At 39.5% G+C, this 20,935-nt stretch overlaps 1 protein-coding gene across 1 annotated transcript; it reads left to right on the top strand.

The window, feature by feature from the left end:
• The first annotated feature begins 1,141 nt into the window (after nucleotides 1–1,141).
• On the top strand, nucleotides 1,142–19,973 carry LOC111609425 (NLR family CARD domain-containing protein 3-like). Its single transcript, XM_023337879.1, has 10 exons — nucleotides 1,142–1,230; nucleotides 1,365–1,484; nucleotides 5,293–5,371; nucleotides 5,525–5,750; nucleotides 5,890–7,681; nucleotides 10,421–10,594; nucleotides 15,443–15,616; nucleotides 16,139–16,312; nucleotides 17,435–17,481; nucleotides 17,631–19,973. Exons 1-10 carry the CDS (start codon nucleotides 1,142–1,144, stop codon nucleotides 18,152–18,154), a joined length of 3,399 nt encoding a protein of 1,132 aa, XP_023193647.1. The 3' UTR covers nucleotides 18,155–19,973.
• Nucleotides 19,974–20,935: the final 962 nt, after the last annotated feature.

Here is a 20,935-nt window from a genome sequence, read left to right as displayed (position 1 = left end):
TCTGCTGCTGCGGTTTTGATCTAACATTTGATCTGTGGAGCTGGAATCTTCCTGATGCTGAAAAGAGCAAAAATCAACGTTCCAGATCCGTTGTTCCTGAACCAGAAGCTGCTCTGAGATCAGTTTAGTGAAAATGTTTGTGTTGCACTAAAATCTGAAAAGAGGAAATCCAGGAGTTTGTTTCAAATCCAAATGACGTCAACAGGTAAACTTTGTTCTGACTCCCCACTAACTCTGACCAGTCAGACCAGTTTGGGCTCATTTCTCATCATAACACTTTCAGTTTAAACTCACCTGTTCAGCTGTATCACCCAGTCCTGTTGTGCTGTGGTTCTGTTGGGTCTCAGTTTGTTGTTCAGATGTTCTTCATCAACTCTGGATAATTTGAACAAACTGTAAGTTTGCTTTGTTTCCTACTTGAACTTTGTCATCAGGATTTTCCTGCTTGTTTCTGCTCTGATGTTTGGAGAAAATGTTTTTGAAGAGCAGCCAAAACTTTGAGCTGATTTCAGCTCAAAGTTTCATTTCTCTTCTCTTTGAAAGTTAATCTACAGAATTATTAGATTATTGATGATATGGAATCAAACATGATGAACAGCTAATGTTTCTTTATTTTCTTCTGTGAACAAACTGCTTCTTGTTTTAATTTCCTGGTATCAAACTCTGGTATTCAAAGTTAAAGTCAGAACCAACAGCGTCTTGTTTCTTCCTTTAGAAAAAGCAAATATTATTTTTAAAATATTGATGTTGAAATGTCTTCAGTTCATTCAGACTGTTAAATAGTTAATATTTAATGCTGCATATAATCCACTTGTAGAGATTAATAATTAATAATTAAAATACTTCCTGTTGTTCAGGTTGAATCAGTGAATGTAAATGTTGCTCCATGTCTCCATCTAGTGGACTGATAGTAGAAGTGCAGCAGCTGATGGCAGCTTCCTCTGCCTCTCTGCTGTCTGACTGCATTCACCTGACACTGATATGAAGCAGAGAAGAAGAGCCAATCAGAGGAGGAGCAGCTGATCTTTTTCCAGCTCTAATGATGTAAAGGATGATCAGAGTTGATGTGCAGATGAATGATGTGTGTTTCCTCTGCAGGTGAAGGTAGAAAGTGTGTGTGAGCTGATGTGAATTCAGCAGCATGGATCAGTGTGAGGACAGAGAGGAGGGAGTCCCTCCCTCTAAAACCACTCTGTGTGGGGAAGATGAGAGCCAGAGCAAAGGTCAAAGGTGAGGTCACCATCTCTAACTGTCCACAGCCCTTTTCACACAGCGTTCACTATATCAGGCCAGAACAGACGTGGTGATGAAGCTGCTGCTGCTCCTCTTTACTGATTAAGTTTTAATCATCATGTTTCTGTCAGGATCCATCAGAGACTCAAACCAGAACCAGAACCAGAACCCAGCTGTGTGTCCTTTAAGAGCGACAGGTCAAAGCATGAGATCATTAACTTTAAATCTCCTGGATCTCCACCATCAGAGAGGTGAGATGCTTCTAATTGCTGTAACTGTTCTGTTTATATCTGTTATTGTGGCCATGTGATGATAACAAGTTCTGTTGGGTTCTGTTGTAATGTGAACATTATACTGAATATTAGGTTATTTTCTTTTAATATGTTATACATTAATGACATTGATGTCTCCATGCTTACATGATCCAATAATCAACTTAGGAACATTGTATCATGGACTTCATTGGTCTCTATAGGAGATAAATATGTGTATTTTGGGTTTTTGTTAACTTGATGGGACTATGAACTCCAGTATATGAACCAAGAGCTGACAGGTGTTGAACCCGGAAGGGCATACAAGGTTTTGACTGCTGTGGCGGAGTAATTGTTAACGCTGTTGCAGTTTTGGAAATATTTCCAGATGGTCATGGTTTTGTGAGGTCAGTGAAGTTGAAGACTAAATCCAATATTATTGAGAGACCAATTTCCAAATGTTGCATGTTATATGGTCTCTAAATTAATGTGTTAATGTCACATTTGTGTCACATATTTTCTCCTGAATTATCATTGTTTTGGGAATTGGCATATATGTTTATTATGCCAATTAGGGGCCAGCGAATAGGAGCCAAATATGTATATTTTGGGTTTTTACTCACTAGATGGGGCTGTGGGCTCCAGAATATGAACCAAGAGGTGACAAGTGTTGAACCCGGAAGGGCATACAAGTTTTTGACTGCTCTGGCTGAGTCATTGTTAATGCTGTTGCCATGTATACTGGATTAATTGGATTTGTTCACAAATGGTTTCATCTGACTGGAATAAATTCAGAATTTGAACAACAAAGAAGATTTCTGGGATTGACTTTACATACAATCAACAGGTACAAAATGAGCCACTCAGCACGTCATAAAGAAGCAGCAACAGATCAACACTTAACTAGCACAGCATTAAACTGGCTACTACAGTCTCCAATGACTGTAATGAAGTCCAGCTGGATTGTTGGTAAATTAATGAAAGATCTTTGGAGAATTAATCAGGTCCGTTTAGATCCACAGTCTCTACTCATAGTTTTTCCAGGTCCATCAGGTTAACAGAAGTCTAGAAATCCAGTCTGATTTCCAGATGTTTCCCTGATATCAAATAAACAATCATTCATGTAGTGATACTCCTCCCTAGAAGACACCATAACTAATAAATTACTGCTGATGAATAAAATAAAATATAAAATGGAAAGAACAAGGAAAATCCTCAATCAGGACACATAAACTATTATGTTGACATGACCTTTGAACCACAAACATTTAACTGCATTTTATTGTGTTTTGCATCAACTTCATTTTTCCAAATGAAACAGGCATAGGCCTGTCGCGATAAACGATAAATCAATTAATCGTACGATAAATTAAAACTATCGACGTCATTTTAATTATCGGCATTATCATCTCTTCCGACCTTTTTCTCTCTCTGTTGATGACACTGAACGAAAAAAGGCTCAACTCCGGTGCTCTCCACTGACCCTCCCTTCCTCATTTCCTTAGTGTAAAGCCCAGCGCAGATGACACGATCTTAGAGCTGTCGATTGTCGGCTCATTTTCAAAACCTGACAGACCACACATTAGCCGACAAAAATCCTAGGTATAACGGTTCGATCGGGTTCGATCCTGCCATGTGGTGTCCAACAATGGGCACAAAATAATGGCTACAAGTTCAGTGAACTAATTTTAAAACCAGGCATTAATCAATGCTTTACTACAATCTACCTGCAATGCATGTGGCTAGTGTCAGCGTAAAGTCCTGACTGAATGAAAATCATTAGAACCTATTTACATCACGTTAACGAAGAACAGCTGAAAAGTTACCAGGTTTATCAACTGCTAGCAATTTCGCTCCAACTCCTCCCCTTGTCATTTCTATATTCTTTGCATGTTGAATAAACATTAATGTTGTTTCCACATATCATCTCCAATGTCCGCTGGACTTCGGGTTGCGTCCTGTCAGCTGTTTGGGATTCCCCGAAGTAATTTCCCCTCAGAAAACACTGAGGAGAATCCGCGCTTTCTGATTGGCTGCCTGTCACATTCAACAGGCGTAGTTAAAGCTCCCAGTCGGGGAAAACCCCTGATTTAGATCGGAGCGGCAACGACGATCTACCATAACACACCATACAATCTTAGAAAGACCAACGGTTTAAGATTGTTGTAAGGGGAAAAATAGGAGCAAAAAATCGTGTAGTGTGAACTATTGCATCAGGTAGTCGATGTGCCCATCTTCTCTATTTAAATCTAATTATTACTGAAGGGCAACATAATATACAGACTTCATAATCTGCACTCTTTAGGTTGAATGCAGTATTTATTTCCACTTTGGCTTTATGTTTAGTTTTTATCAAGTACATTTTTTGTTAATGGAGACTGAGAATCCATTTTGTTTTTGGTTGTTTTGTTTATTTTGTTTATCAGTTCCAGTGTTAAATATTCTTTTGAAAATAAATTGTATCTATCTTTGGCAGGAAATCGCATGCATTATTACGTCATTTCCATTACATCAGTGTAAAAAGGTCTTCAAACAAGAAGACCTTTTTCTTGTTTATCGCGTTTATCGCAATAATTTTTTGAGACAATTAATCGCTCAGCAAAATTTGCTATTGTGACAGGCCTAAACAGGCACATTTATTTAATCAAATATTATTCTTAACACACAAACAAAAAGGCAGAAGTGAATTTAATGTATAGGTTGATAATTGTATTGTCTAAATTTGATGAATGATTAATGTTGAAAAAAAAAAGTTTACATGGATTTTCTGATTCCTAGTTCAAACATCACCCACAATCTCAGAAACAGATATTTCTGCTCTTTAAACAAGGCTGAACATTATTTAGGGGGATCAATGATCAGGAATGTGTTGGAGGATTGAACTGGTTCTGATGGGAATCATTTAGAACATGAAGTTGATAATCTGTGTGGTTCTGTTGTGTCTCACATCTTTTTATTTTACATGGAGTCAAAATAAAAATGATCTTTAAATTAGCGCACTGACTTTAATTCTCCTGGACCTCCATCATCAGAGAAGTGAGCTGTTTCTAATGGCTGTATCTGTGGAAAATGAACCAGTAAGAACTCAAATATTTCCTGTTATTTTTACAGAGGTTTGATCCATTATCTGCAGAAATCAACTGCTCTGTTCTAATGAAAGCACCTTTATATATTAATCTCTGGCGTGTTGATGATGATGTTCTGTTGCTTCCTGGCTCCATGTCAGACTAATATGTCCCACATGCTTCATGTGGGACATATTTCCCACTGGGAAATACCTGCTAAAGCCAATCTGGTCCTTCAGAAATTGGTTAGTTTGCACATCATGACAGAAATTCAGCAGGGAAGGAAAGCTTCATTATGTGGTTGGTGAGATCTGCTGGAACTCAACCAAACTGAGCTGATGTGGACCATCAGAGGTTCTGCAGGTTCTTAATGGGATCAGCAGGAACATTAAATCTTTACAATTACTTGGATCATCTGATTCACTGATCACATCCAGATATCACATCATGGATCTTTACCTTCTGATTGTCTCTGTGTGGACAGATACAATGTGAGCTCACTGGCTTTCAGGGATCTACATGATCCATTTTAAAATTCTCACAATAACATCCAGGAGAGGACCCCACATGGACACACACACTTTGTAGTTCATCTTCCTCTTACTAACGTTTTTGTATTGTGGTTATGTGATGATCTATTTTTCTGCTTTACAAGCTTTTATTGTAAAATGTTTGATGATTTAATCTGTTAACTGTTGGATGAATATTTTGTGACTTCATAATTGTTCCTGGTTCCTCCACAGAATGGACCAGCAGAGCTCAGAGGTTCCCAGTGGTCCAACTGCTCAGCTGCATCAAATACAGCTGGACTCCATATTTATGGTCTGTATATGAACAACAACTGTTTTTCACAGTTCACAGTTGTCTCCATGCTGCACTTTGAAGATCAGAGGAAAGTCAGTCTGTTCAACATCCATCTGGTTTTTGGCTCCATGATTTCAGTTTGATGTTTCTTCATCTATTATTCTGTTGAAGCTGCTGGAGGACAACATTGTCACTTTTGTGAAAAATGAGCTGAAGAAAATTCAGAAGGTTCTGAGTCCTGATGACACAAAATGTTCAGGGAGTCAGAGAGATGATGATGTGTTGGAAGGTGAGGATGAAGAACAGAGGAGGAGCAGCAGAGAGGCACTGATGAAGATCACACTGAACTTCCTGAGGAGGATGAAGCAGGAGGAGCTGGCTGACCGTCTGGAGAGCAGTAAGAGGATTTCTACAAAGTTTTGACCTGATGGATAAATCACACATTTACTGATATTTGAAAAGACAGAATCATTTATTAACATCATCTTCAGAAAATTATTTTGTTTAGTTACTGATTTTACATTTTGTGTTATTAGAGCAATTTGCTGCAGTTTGTCAACATCGACTTAAATCTGGTCTGAAGAAGAAGTTCCAGTCTGTGTTTGAGGGGATTGCTAAAGCAGGAAGTCCAACCCTTCTGAACCAGATCTACACAGAGCTCTACATCACAGAGGGAGGGACTGGAGAGGTCAATGATGAACATGAGGTCAGACAGATTGAAACCACATCCAGGAAACCACACAGACCAGAAACAACAATCAGACAAGAAGACATCTTTAAATTCCCACCTGGAAGAGATCAACCAATCAGAACAGTGATGACAAAGGGAGTGGCTGGCATTGGGAAAACAGTCCTAACACAAAAGTTCACTCTGGACTGGGCTGAAGACAAAGCCCACCAGAACATCCAGTTCATATTTCCATTCACGTTCAGAGAGCTGAATGTGCTGAAAGAGAAAAAGTTCAGCTTGGTGGAACTTGTTCATCACTTCTTTAGTGAAACCAAAGAAATCTGCAGCTTTGAACACTTCCAGGTTCTGTTCATCTTTGATGGTCTGGATGAGAGTCGACTTCCTCTGGACTTCCACAACAAGGAGATCCTGATTGATGCTACAGAGTCCACCTCAGTGGACGTTCTGCTGACAAACCTCATCAGGGGGAAACTGCTTCCCTCTGCTCTCCTCTGGATAACCACACGACCTGCAGCAGCCAATCAGATCCCTCCTCAGTGTGTTGGCATGGTGACAGAGGTCAGAGGGTTCAATGACCCACAGAAGGAGGAGTACTTCAGGAAGAGATTCAGAGATAAGCAGCAGGCCAGCAGGATCATCTCCCACATGAAGACATCACGAAGCCTCCACATCATGTGCCACATCCCAGTCTTCTGCTGGATCACTGCTACAGTTCTGGAGGATGTGTTGGAGACCAGAGAGGGAGGAGAGCTGCCCAGAACCCTGACGGAGATGTACATCCACTTCCTGGTGGTTCAGACCAAAGTGAAGAAGGTGAAGTATGATGGAGGAGCTGAAACAGATTCACACTGGAGTCCAGAGAGCAGGAAGATGATTGAGTCTCTGGGAAAACTGGCTTTTGATCAGCTGCAGAAAGGAAACCTGATCTTCTATGAATCAGACCTGACAGAGTGTGGCATCGATATCAGAGCAGCCTCAGTGTACTCAGGAGTGTTCACACAGATCTTTAAAGAGGAGAGAGGTCTGTACCAGGACAAGGTGTTCTGCTTCGTCCATCTGAGTGTTCAGGAGTTTCTGGCTGCTCTTCATGCTCATCTGACCTTTATCAACTCTGGTGTCTGCCTGATGGAAGAAACACAAACACCTAAGAAACCTTCACTATTTAATAAACCTAAACTAAAGGTTCTCCATCACACAGCTCTTCACCAGGCCTTACAGAGACCAAATGGACAGCTGGACTTGTTCCTCCGCTTCCTCCTGGGACTTTCACTGCAGACCAATCAGAGACTCCTACAAGGCCTGCTGACACAGACAGGAAGTAGATCACAAACCAATCAGGAAACAGTTCAGTACATCAAGGAGAAGATCAATGAGAATGTGTCTGCAGAGAAAAGCATCAATCTGTTCCACTGTCTGAATGAACTGAATGATCGTTCTCTAGTGGAGGAGATCCAACAGTCTCTGAGTTCAGGAAGTCTCTCCACAGATAAACTGTCTCCTGCTCAGTGGTCAGCTCTGGTGTTCATCTTAGTGTCATCAGGAAAAGATCTGGATGTGTTTGACCTGAAGAAATACTCTGCTTCAGAGGAGGTTCTTCTGAGGCTGCTGCCAGTGGTTAAAGCCTCCAACAAAGCTCTGTAAGGACACACACTGTTATTGCATTTATTTTTATAGAAATCTGCTTTTGATGAGGTAAATACATATACATGTTTCAGTTTATTTATCAGTGCATTGTCTCTTCAAAGTGTCAAATTGAGGGGTCAGGTAGACAGACTTACTTCAGCAGCTGGACATAATATTACATAATCAAGTAGTAAAAGACCTCCTCTTTATGTTAACATTCAAATATGATTCACTTAGTTCCTTATGGAATTGTATAATTCTCTTTCCAGCCTCCTTGTTGCCTGTTGTTCTGTCCTTTATGACTGGAGGACTATACAATGAACCAGTTCACAACAAAAGGCAACATAAATAGGTGTAAAATATAGGGTCGAAACGATTCCTCGAATGATTTGAATACCTCGATTATTAAAATTCCTTTAGGAAAATTTACCTGCCTAGAAGCTTCGTTAATTTATATTTTATTATTTAGTGCAGCACCAGAATATTACTTGTCTTACACGTAGCTCTGACTTCCGCCTCTCAGTTGTTGATGAAAACTAAGTGTTAGCGGCATAACATCCAATTTTCAAGTTCGGCCTGTGGGGATTTTATTGATCGATGATTATGCCCGGGTGTTCATTGTTTTTGAGGGGACCAATAAGTATCTTTAAAATGACTGATGCAATGCCTGGAGTATGGCAACCTTTCTCCTCCGGGAGCTGCTGGGTCAGAGCAAACGGCAGGAAGAGCGCTGCAGGAGTATTTACACAGGTTTGCGCATAAACTGACCACGGCGGGCGGCTGAGTAGTTGATGCTTACAGTGTAAGTGTAACTTTAGGGACGAAAGGCACAATAAATTTCATTTCATCCCAGTGTCAATACACAGGTGGCGGAAAACATATGGCTGGTAGATGAGTTTCTGAGTATGACGAACGAAGGTGCCGTAAATATCCCATACTGCTCCCCCCCGTTCTTAATTTCGTCCCCTGGTCTATTTCCTCCCCTCTATCCCATCTTACGTTCGTTCGCTCGCCTGCCCTCCACTCTCACCACCACAAAATCCAAGCGATATTTGCTGTATTCTCAAACCCAAAGTTATGGGGCAAGGTGAGGGTTCATCTAATAAACTGACTGAAGATGAATATATAAACTAAGAGCTGGAGTACAGACATTTTTTATAAGCGTATTTGTGAGTCTACCTCTTTATTATTAAATTGAAAATAATTTCAGATCTTTGTATAACTTCTTCAAGTTTTTTTTTTTTTGAAGAATATTTTTTATTGAATTTTATAACATAAAAGAAAGAACAAGTGACAGTGATACACTTAACACAGATTCTCATTAAATAACTTGGTCCCCAAAGCAAACAAACACAAATAAACAATAATAAACAATAAGAAAAAAAAGAAAAAAGAAAAAAAGAAAAAGAAAAAAAAAACCAGCAATCTCTGCACAGTTCTCTTAATGTCCTTTGTAACGTTTCAGAAACTCGGTCAACGGTGACCATGTCTTTTCAAATTTCGCTCCTTTTCCTCTGACAATATAAGTGAGTCGCTCCAGAGCCATTGTTATGTGCTCCGGCACATTGTATTTATTTCTGTCTATTTTTTTTCACTTGGATTATTTTGTATAGAAGTTAGTTGTATGATTTTTGTTGTTGTTTAATATACTTTGGAGTTTTGATAATTCTTTCTTGTAATTGGTCCGTTAATTTGTGACACTGTTGGACAGCCTATAAATAGGCTGGGTTGCGCCAGGTAAAGGCGACGCCCACTCCCAACAAACACCCAGGATGCGTTCTGACACGGTGCGCACGTCTCCAGCCTGCCACACGGTAGTTTTTGTTAGCTGTTTGTTTGGTTGATGTTTTTTTGTTGTGATTTTTGACCTGGTGGGACCGGTTGTCCTGTTTTCGATTTTTCTTTAGCAGTAGTTTCTTTTTTCTTGTAGTCCGGTACTAGCAGGGGCTTCGACGGCCCTGTATAGGGTTGGCCCCCTGCTGTACCGTTTTGTTCTTTTTGATCGGCTCATCAGGTCCAACTTTCTGTTTATACTTTGGGAGTTTTTGTTTTCTTTTTTTTTGGGACACGGGGAACCGAGGATTTAATTCTCCTTTTCTTCACTTGTACTTCTTCAAGTTAATTTAGAAAGTGAACTATTATTGTTACAGGTTAATTTTCTAAACTACAGAAAAGTAACTGTTAGGGAAACTCAAACATGAGAAACTGGACTGATATTGATATGCCATAGTAACACTGGTGTTATGCCAGATTTACCAATATTTATGCCCAAGCAGCAAAGCGCTGCGAAGGCCTTTTGTTTTCATACTGATTATTCCTATTATTAAATTTGGTACACTTGTAGAGCTCCCCAAGATGCTCAGAAATTACAATTAATGTCATACCACAAGTATCACAGGAAGTCGGCTGCCTAACGCACCGATGCGTATCACCTGGTGGACGGGCGCGGAAATGGAGTGACAGCTTCTACCATGGCGAGTGGGCGACGGTGCCGGAACCCCCGCGGTGGCCCATAGGCTGGCGCAGAACTGAGCTGCGAGGGCCGCACGACGCCACTTGCAGCTTTAATTTATGTTGTTTTTTTTTACCCAAATACTCGATTAAGCATAAGAATGACCGATAGATTACTCGATTACTAAAATATTTGTTTACAACAGCCCTAGTAAAACAAAGTTTTCTGAAAAATATTGTTTGGAAAAAAGTAACATTTTGAAGAATTGCTTAGTAATAGAGTTTTTTCTCTGTCTCCTCAGTCTGAGTGGCTGTAACCTCTCAGAGAGAAGCTGTGAAGCTCTGTCCTCAGTTCTCAGCTCCCAGTCCTCCAGTCTCAGAGAACTGGACCTGAGTAACAACAACCTGCAGGATTCAGGAGTGAAGCTTCTCTCTGCTGGACTGAAGAGTCCAAACTGCAACCTGGAAACTCTCAGGTAAAATGTTCTCAATCCTGGTGAAACTACATTTCTGTCCATTACCTGCTGCAATAGATGATGTAAATATTATTTCAATAGTAAATTAATGAAATAAAAAAATGTCTGACTGTGATGTGGCTAAGCATGCTAAGTTTTTCCACATGAACTCAGCTGGTTTTCATTAACTCCAGGCTGAAAGAACCATATTCTCATCATGTGATGAATAGTGTCTGCAGCTTATCAGGCTGTTTGGTCTCAGAGAAAGGCTGTGCTTCTTTGGCCTCAGCTCTGACCTCCATCCACTCCCATCTGAGAGACTGGAAGCTCTCAGGTATGGAGGAACCTGCTGCAGGAGCAGAGAAGGTCTGATAGAGGAGGGAGAGGGAGAAATGTCTTTAGTCAGTCTGCTGGGAAACATTTAGTTTGAAGCTAAAAATGTAGTTTCCAATTGAAATATTTAATCTGAAACTGTGGTATTGAGTTTTAAAATAAAATAATAATGCGTCTGCTCTAAGCAATATCAATTTCATGTACACTGCCTGGCCAAAAAAAAGTCGCCACCTGGATTTAACTAAGCAAATAGGTACAAGCCTCCTATTGGATAAGTACTGCATAGGCGATTATCTTTCAGCTGGCAACAAGTTATTTAACCCCAGCTGATGCAATGAGTAACTCCTCCTTTCTTAAACAACCATGGCAAAAGACACATCCTGTGGTCGTGGAAAAGACGTTAGTCTGTTTAAGAAGGGTCAAATCATTGGCATGCATCAAGCAGAGAAAACATCTAAGGAGATTGCAGAAACTACTAGAATTGGGTTAAGAACTGTCCAACGCATCATTAAAAACTGGAAGGATGGTGGGGAACCATCGTCTTCCAGGAAGAAATGTGGTCGGAAAAAAATCCTGATCGGTGATTACTTAAACGTTTGGTCAAATCAAATCGAAGAAAAACAACAGCAGAACTCAGGAGTATGTTTAATTGTGAACGCAAAAGCATTTCCTGTCAGGATCTGTGTTTTTCTGTGTTTAGTTAGAGTTTTCTGTGTCCTTAAGTCTCTTCGTTGTCCTGTCCTCCCCTTGATTGTTCCCAGGTGTGTCTCGTCTCTGTGATTACCCTCCCGTGTATTTAACTCCACCTGTGTTCTTTGTTCCTCGTCGGGTCCTCGTCTATGTCTAGTCTATTCGTTGTCAGTGTGTCCTTGTGCCTGCTGCTCGTTGTTGGACTTATTTATTATTAAAATCATCATATTCATCACACCTGGGTCCGCTGCATCTGCCTCACCACTCCACCGCACCGTTTCATGACATTTCCACACCCACAATGCGAAGGGAACTCAAGGGGTTGGGATTGAACAGCTGTGTAGCCGTAGGAAAACCTCTAATCAGTAAGGCTAACCAGAAAAAAAGGCTTCAGTTTGCTAGGGAGCATAAAGATTGGACTCTGGAGGAATGGAAGAGGGTCATGTGGTCTGATGAGTCCAGATTTACCCTGTTCCAGGGTGATGGGCGCATCAGGGTAAGAAGAGAGGCAGGTGAAGTGATGCACCCATCATGCCTAGTGCCTACTGTACAAGCCTGTGGGGGCAGTGCTATGATCTGGGGTTGCTGCAGTTGGTCAGGTCTAGGTTCAGCAACATTGTGTGCCCAAAGAATGAGGTCAGCTGACTACCTGAATATACTGAATGACCAGGTTATTCCATCAATGGATTTTGTCTTCCCAAATGGAACGGGCATATTCCAAGATGACAATGCCAGGATTCATCGGGCTCACATTGTGAAAGAGTGGTTCAGGGAGCATGAGACATCTTTTTCACACATGGATTGGCCACCACAGAGTCCAGACCTTAACCCCATTGAGAATCTTTGGGATGTGCTGGAGAAGGCTTTGCGCAGTGGTCAGACTCTCCCATCATCAATACAAGATCTTGGTGAAAGATTAATGCAACACTGGATGGAAATAAATCTTGTGACACTGCAGAAGCTTATTGAAACAATGCCACAGCGAATGTGGGCTGTAATCAAAGCTAAAGGCGGTCCAACAAAATATTAGAGAGTGTGACCATTTTTTGGTGGCGACTTTTTTTTTGGCCAGGCAGTGTATATTGTTTACCTGCTGTGAAAGGTCACATGACCAGACCTCTTTACTTCCTGTGTGTGACGCTGGACATAAATGTCTGTTACAATCCTGTACAAGAGGAAGTCTGTAAAATATTTAGATAAACAAATATAAATAAAATATTTTGAACATATGTTCTTTCAAGTATCTTCTACTGATATATAAAGAAAATTATATCCCTTCATTCATCTTTTGATCATAAGAAGAGTGAATGTGAGCATTCACTCTTCTTATGAAGAGTGAATGCTCTTCATAAGCATTCACTTATGAAGAGCGAATGCTCTTCATAAGTGAATGAAGAGCATTCTAGCAATTTTGTTGCTAGAGGCAACAAAATTGTTGCCTCTAGCATAATACATAGACAGCACTATGCTAGGTGTCCATTGGTTTGCTGTTTATTCTATATGCCTTGTTTCCTCACAGCTTAAAACCATCAGATATTTTAGATCTTCTAGACCTGAAGGAACCTCAAAATGATATCTTTTACATCACTGTCATTCCCACAGTTGAACCCCTCCCCAAATCACCTCCCAAAACCCGATCCTTTCCACAAAGTGGGTCTTTGCACCGAATGAAGCTACAAGATGATGCCATGCCTGAAACTAGTTTAGGACAGAACAAAGGTGTAGTTTTTGGTCTGGTGGAACAGGGAAAATGTTCTCCAAGATGAACATTTATTCATTCTAACATTTTCACCTGACCTTGACCCATTGATGAAATGACCAAATGAGGTCAAAGGTCACTCGGCAAATTGAGACAATGACATCTGCAGGATGTGGCATTGAATCTTTATGTATCTAAAATATTTCTGAACACTATTGTAACCATTCTTTGTTATAATAGGTTGTGCATGTCATAATTTTTCTCATTTTTTATATGTATAAATAGGCCATATTTGTGTAATTCAGACTATGCAGTTTTCCATCAGCAACAATTGTTGCTCAGCATAAAACCAACATTTTCACTAACATAACCAAAATAAAATGTATTAATTCTACAGATGCTCTGATCAGGTTTATTGCTGCCGATTCCGACACCGATCACCCATGAGGTCGATCTCTGCTGATCACCTGAATTGTTTTTTTGGTTTTTTTGTGTTAGTTAAAAATGATACTATGTGATCTGGCAAAATTAAAAAATTATCTGGTTATAAATTCATCTAATTAATATAAACATGCAACATACTTGCAGGCACAATACAGCAGCTACTCAGTCAAAAGAACAAGTGAAAAACCTGCAACCAGTTAAACAACATTTAACAGTAAATAAATCTAATAACACTTATTATTTCAAATAATGTCTAGTAAGAGAGGGAATCATTCATTCAAAGTCAAATGCAGGTTGCATCAAAATAAACAATCCTAAGTAACTGAATCCAAACTTCCTTAGAGCAGTTAGCTGATTAATGCTGGTTCTGATTGGCTGGTTCTGACTGAGCAGAGTAATTCTGCAGAACACAGGAGGAGGGAGAGGAGATTGATGATTATTTATTTATTAATTTCTTCATATATTATCTCTCTCGTTTGGGCATAGTGAAAGTTTTAATATGTGAACTCTTTTGTTGTTCTCATTGTTTACCTGCTGCAGCTTTAACCAGTGTGAGATTCACTGCAGGTGGAGGTTGAGCGGCGCTACGTCTGTGAAATATTACTACCAGTAGAAAATAGCGGCGGTTCAACAGCGAGAGCAGAACCAAAGTCTTTCACCTCCAGCTCGAAGAATTGAATTATTTTTCTGATTATTTGTTTAGCTTTCTGACCGTGATGCTAATCTGGGTGAGTGTTGGTAGTTGAGCTGCTTTACCTGCTTTACCTGCTGCTCTGGATGTCATTTTGTTCCTGCATTGAGCCTCGATGTAGCAAAACTCCATCAAGTTCTTGTTTTTTAAATATCATATTAGATTCATTGTGTCGATGCATTTTAAAGCGATTCACTCCCAAGGTAATTTCCCGCCGACACGCAAACTTCCCCATTCAGTCTCAGAGCTTTATAGTTCAACACGGCAGGATTTGTTGCTGCGCAGTGTGAAGGAAAGAGGAGATGAGCTGCAGGCTGAGAAGTGAGATAAATGTGATCGATTTGGTGATCAGCAACAGGAGACCGTGATCGGCGATCACCGATCATACACTTTTTCACGGAAATCGGCCGATTATGATTGGAGGCCGATCAATCGGCCCACCTCTAATTAATTCATAACTATAATGTATTAGGGAGATCTAAGGAGGGAAATTCATGCACTTATTTTGCAGAAAAAAACTTTGGGATTAAATGAACTGTACAACTTTGCAAACAGCAGCCCATTAAAACAGCAGGACTCTTTCACATGATGCTTAATGTACCTAGGAAACCAAACCATCTACTGGTATTTACTGATTATTTATCGGTATATTGTTTCCTAGTCTGCTGCTAGAGGGTGATGAGTTAAAGAGAGACCGGCTCTCGTCAGCGACTATTCATCATGTTACATGTTGAAGCAGTAGAAATTCTCTTCTTTCTATTGAAACTGTCACTGAATTAATGCAGTTCATTGTAGATTTTAATAGTTCTCTTGCCAGCCTCCTTGTTGCCTGTAGTTCAGTTTTTCAAGGCTAAAGTCCCAACTATAGAATAAACCAGTTCAAAATAAAGATATCACAAAGTTTTGAAAAATATGACCTGTTCTTCAATCAGTTCAAAAAGAATATTGTTGACTGGAAAGTAACACATACATTTGATGGATTAATAACAGATTTTTCTCTCTGTCTCCTCAGACTGAGTGGCTGTAACCTCTCAGAGAGAAGCTGTGAAGCTCTGTCCTCAGTTCTCAGCTCCCAGTCCTCCAGTCTCAGAGAACTGGACCTGAGTAACAACAACCTGCAGGATTCAGGAGTGAAGCTTCTCTCTGCTGGACTGAAGAGTCCAAACTGCAACCTGGAAACTCTCAGGTAAAATGTTCTCAATCCTGGTGAAACCAGATTTCTGTCAATTACCTGCTATAAGAGATTATGTAAATTTTATTTCAGTAGCAGATTATAACATCAGTAAATGTCTGACTGTGTTGAGGCTAATCATGCTAAGTCTTGACACATAAACTCAGCTGGTTTTCATTTACTCCAGGCTGAAAGAACCAAGAAGAGAGGAATGTAGAAAGGTGGGGATCAGGCTTTAACTGTTAGTGTAACGCTGGACACTTGACAGATTGCTGCATTCTCAGTGTACAAAGAAGCATCATTGCAGATTCTTCCTCCAACCAGTTGTTAGACTTTCTCATCCATTTTACAAATGACAAATTTTGATTTTTATTACCTACAAAATGAAGTAAAGTTTTATTACCATTTTATGATATTAATATCATAATTAATATAATTTCTTGTGTGTTTTCCTCCCATGAAAATGACCAGTTCAGACCTTGGGTTCTACCTCAATGTTCTCATGTTCTCATCATGTGATGAATTGTGTGTCTGCAGCTTATCAGGCTGTTTGGTCTCAGAGGAAGGCTGTGCTTCTCTGGCCTCAGCTCTGACCTCCAACCCCTCCCATCTGAAAGAGTTGGACCTGAGCTACAATCATCCAGGAGACTCAGGAGTGAAGCTGCTGTCGGCTGGACTGAAGGATCCACACTGGAGACTGGAAGCTCTCAGGTATGGAGGAACCTGCTGCAGGAGCAGAGAAGGTCTGATAGAGGAGGAAGAGGGAGAAATGTCTTTAGTCAGTCTGCTGGGAAACATTTAGTTTGAAGCTTAAAATTTATTATGCTAATTAAGTTTTTGGCTTGTATTTATTACAGTTAAATTATAAATATTGCTGGTAATTTTGGTTATGTAAGTTTAACTACATCTAATTAAAAACTGTAGGAATCTTTCACACGGTGCTGAATGAACCTGGGAAACCGACCCATCTACTGGAACCACAATGACATGGTAGTCAGAGCAGCAGGGGGCCAAATATAGCTCCATGTGGAACCAAGAGGTTGGAGAGAGAAAATCAGTTTGAAACTGTTTCCTATCAGAGTTCAGTTTGTCTCTCTGTCTTCACAAACCAGGAGCATCATGGGCTGGGCGGGGCTTCCACTGATGGATCTACTGAGAAAATACAAGAAGCTGATTGGCTGATGGACAGGAAGTTAAAAATATGCAGATGAATTACATCACAAATCAGACAGAATTGGTGTTGTGGATAGGCGTAGCGTGGGATCACATGGTGTTATTAGTGATTATAGATCACCTGTTGCTCACCTGGTGACTTTAGTCAGTGGGTGATGGGGGAGGTTTACTTTTTACTGACCGCTTCAAGCTAGTATGTTTTTGTCTTTGATCACTGTTTAAACCTGCAGATCTGGTTTTAATTCTGCTTTTGGACACAAATATCTGATATCCACTGATGTTCTGCCTTTGAATTTTGATGATATTGAGGAAAATAAAATCATCTTAACTGCAGCTTGGATTGAAGTTTTGATCCGCTGGAGCGTCAACAATGATTCTCCTATTCAGCTGATCAGTGACTTTGTTTGACCGTCGCTAATATTTGGTAATAAAGAGACATGGCTGAGAGCAAATATAGATTTTAGAATAAGTTTAAATTTTCCAAAATGTCTGCAGAGGAGGAAGGATTACTTTTACAAGCCATTACTGCAGCTGCTGGATTCAGGATGCTGCTTCTTCTTCTTGGTCTCATTGTAAATGTGTGCAGCGCCACCTGGTGGTGTTGGTTGGTAGAGGAAGTGCTGAAAGAGACTGATGGTCTGACCCCCCTCCTCCTTTCAGGGTGGAGCCTGCTGGAGGCCGATTCTTGACACCAGGTCTGAGGAAGTGTAAGTGTGTTTTTCATCTGATTCATGACAACAAAGCAGCTCACATTCAACCATCTTCAAACTGTCACATCACTCATTCAGGAGTCATCATCAAAGTGTCAATAAATGATCAATAACTGCAGCTGGATTGTGTTTGTTCTCTCCATCAGATTCCTGTCAACTCACCATCGACACAAACACAGTAAGCAGAAACCTCAAACTGTCTGAAGACAACAGGAAGGTGACATGTGTGATGGAGCTTCAGTCATATCCTGATCATCCAGACAGATTTGATTACTGGAATCAGCTGCTGTGTAGAACTGGTCTGACTGGTCGCTGTTACTGGGAGGTCGAGTGGAGAGGAAGAGTTTATATATCAGTGAGTTACAGAAGAATCGGGAGGAAAGGAGACAGTAGAGACTGTTGGTTTGGATATAATGATCATTCCTGGAGTCTGAGATGCTCTGATGATGTTGGTTACTATGTCTGGCACAATAACAGAGAAACTCGTCTCTCCTCCTCCTCTGTCTCTAACAGAGTAGCAGTGTATGTGGACTGTCCTGCTGGCATTCTGTCCTTCTACAGAGTTTCCTCTGACTCACTGATCCTCCTCCACACCTTCAACACCACATTCACTGAACCTCTGATTCCTGGATTTAGGTTCAGTTCTGGTTCCTCAGTGTTTCTGTGCTGAGTTGAGTCTAAAGAGTCTAAAGATTTTCATCCTGCTAGAAAATCTCTCACTGATTAAAAGATAGTTCAGTCTCTACATGTGTTTCATTCAGAAACATATTTTCATGGATCCAAACTGTTTCTTGGTTAAACTTTTCTACACAACCCTGGGATTATTCCAGGATTATAACTGGATCAACTTGTTGTTTTTTTCTGTTTCCAGTCAAAGATTCACAATGAATCTCAGAATGTTTTGTTTCTCATTTGATTTTTTTCCCTTTCATTTATTCAGATTTCTTTGAATTTACAGTTTTTCTCAATCACTGGACATTTTTTGTTTCTGTCAACTCATATATTCTTAAATTCATCTTGGATTTAAATGTTATTTTTTGTATATTTACTGCAGTTCTACTTCATGTGTTTTAGTGAACAATAAACACATTTTATTCTGAATTTTATTAATTTGCTGCTCGTTCTACATTATGCAGCTCTGGGATGTTTTTAGAAGCTTCTCAGTTTAATGGACCCACCATGTTAGACCATTAAATACAAGCATCCAAGAAATTGTATGGCAAAAAATAAAATATCACTAATGTATGGCAAAAGAAAAGTTTTGATATTTAGTAACAAGAAAATAAAAAGTGATGTCAAGCTCATGATAATACTGAAATAAAACGAGTTTATGAAATCTGATTTTTGCAAATGGTAATAGACCACAAATTGGAAGGATTATCTTGAGAGATGGAAGGATTTTGATAAAATATTTTTTTGACATTTAAAGCTAAAATGTCAAAAAACTACTGCAATATTGAATAAATAGAATTCTTTTCCAAATAAAATCAGTGTTATTTTTCCAAAGTGTTTTTGATTTTCTTAAGACATAAAATTGGTGTGAAAAGAATTAAATATATATATATATATTTCTTGGATTTACCCAAATGTCCACTCAGGTGGACAACATGCGCTTTAATTTTTTTTACTAATGAAATGCTGTATATCATAATGTGAATATATTTTGACATTAGTTAACAGAATGTATAAAAATAAAACATTGCATTCAGCTCTCATCATAGTCTAATGTTCACTACTACATCACTTTATTCACTTACTTTCATTAAACCTCTTGATCTCATTTTATTATTATTTTGGCTCCTCTTAGACAGTATGATATTATTGTGGACATTTTCAATTTTACAAAACTAACAATATTGAACATGACAGTTTTCTGTAAGATGACAGTTCAGTCTCTTCATTTATAAACCTATAAAAATGCAAATGTATCGTATGAAAATGTTCAAAGCACTGAGGTTGCAAACAACACATTGGATGAAAATGTATTTAGTTTTTTGTGTGTGCAGGCTGGTTCAATGCATGTTGATATTTTTGGCATCAGTGATGTATGGCCAGTGTTCTCCAGGCCTCAGCCTGATCTCATGTGGTGCCTTAGACCAGTGGTGTCCAAAGTCTGTCCTGGAGGGCCGGCATCCTGCATGTTTTAGTTCTCTCCCTGATTCAACAAACCTGGACCAAATGATGGCTCATTAGAAAGCCTAAGCAGGACACTGACATGCTAAGGAGGAAGTTACAACCAGGCAGAAAACTAGACCATGCAGGATGTTCCTAGAGACATCACTGCCTTACTCACCAGTCTGAGTTTTGATGGTGATGGGATGCTGCTTGTAGAAAAAATGCAAGCAGAAAAAAATACAAGCAGAATGAAAAAGTTTGTTTATTTGTTTGAATTTGAGATTATATCTGGAAATTGTGTTTAAATGGAGACGTGTCTAACCCAACATGCCTGCAGGAAGGACATTTTATGGCTTATACTGAGATTAACTGACACAAATTCAATAAAAATACCTTTTTGATTCCAAAGGAAAATGAAATGTTTTAACTGATATTATCTAATGTTCTTCAGAGTTCACCAGAAACAGACAACCTCCACTTCCTCGACATGAATATGCTTTTTATTCACTACACAACAGACATTTGATGCTTTTTTTGTAATGTATTGTTTTTTTCTGCAATTATTTAGAAGTTATGGATCCCATTTGATTGAAAAAACAAACAAAGTTTGTATTTATGTTCCACATCTCCACTAACACTTAGCTACTATTAGTCATAACAGTGAGTTAGCCGAGTCATAATTATGAGATAAAAGGCTTTACTTTCACTAGATTGGCAGAAATGGGTGTCTGTAACAGTCGCAACACATCTGTTGTACTAATGGTTTAAAAATACAGTTTTTAAACTCAAAAGAACAGTTTTTATTTGTAAATGAACTTATATAGCGCTTTTCCAGTCATTTTGACCATTCAAAGCGCTTTACACTAGAGTCACATTCACCCAGTCGCACTCACAAACACACACACATTTATACACCGATACTCATATCGGTAGGCTATTTGATTGTACTTGATGTAATCTGACAGTTAGGCGTTTTCAGCATCAAGCTAACACCTGTGAAGGTAAACAGTGATTTTTCAAGTACAGCAGAAAAAAATTGTGCTGTGTAGATGTAATTTTTTGATCCATGTGTTTGCGGCCACCTAGTGGTGTGATGAGTGACTGCATGCAACGGGTCCTTCAGACGCTCTCGCGGCTTCCCCCGCCAGAATCCTGAGGAGCGCTGGTGGACCTGTTGGACCACTTGCATGCAGTCAATCACATTGTGAGAATTTCATTTTATATCACACTAGGTGACAACAACCAACCAAGACTATACTGGCGCTGTGAAAAGCGAGAAGGGTTTCATCATGGAAGGTAAAATACTACTCACAGTGCATACTTTAAAATTGTATTA

Source organism: Xiphophorus maculatus, chromosome 8 (assembly GCF_002775205.1).
Source record: "Xiphophorus maculatus strain JP 163 A chromosome 8, X_maculatus-5.0-male, whole genome shotgun sequence".
NCBI lineage: Eukaryota > Metazoa > Chordata > Actinopteri > Cyprinodontiformes > Poeciliidae > Xiphophorus > Xiphophorus maculatus.
Note: the sequence above shows the minus strand (reverse complement) of the source record. Positions and strands in the feature narration are given on the sequence as shown.

Bases quoted from the DNA above. Each gene is read 5' to 3' on its own strand.
- LOC111609425 (XM_023337879.1), top strand. From the start codon at position 1,142: ATGGATCAGTGTGAGGACAGAGAGGAGGGAGTCCCTCCCTCTAAAACC. The intron at 1,485-5,292 runs GTGAGATGCTTC...GTTCCTCCACAG, and splicing joins GGATCTCCACCATCAGAGAG to AATGGACCAGCAGAGCTCAG. The intron at 17,482-17,630 runs GTAAGTGTGTTT...TCTCTCCATCAG, and splicing joins GACACCAGGTCTGAGGAAGT to ATTCCTGTCAACTCACCATC.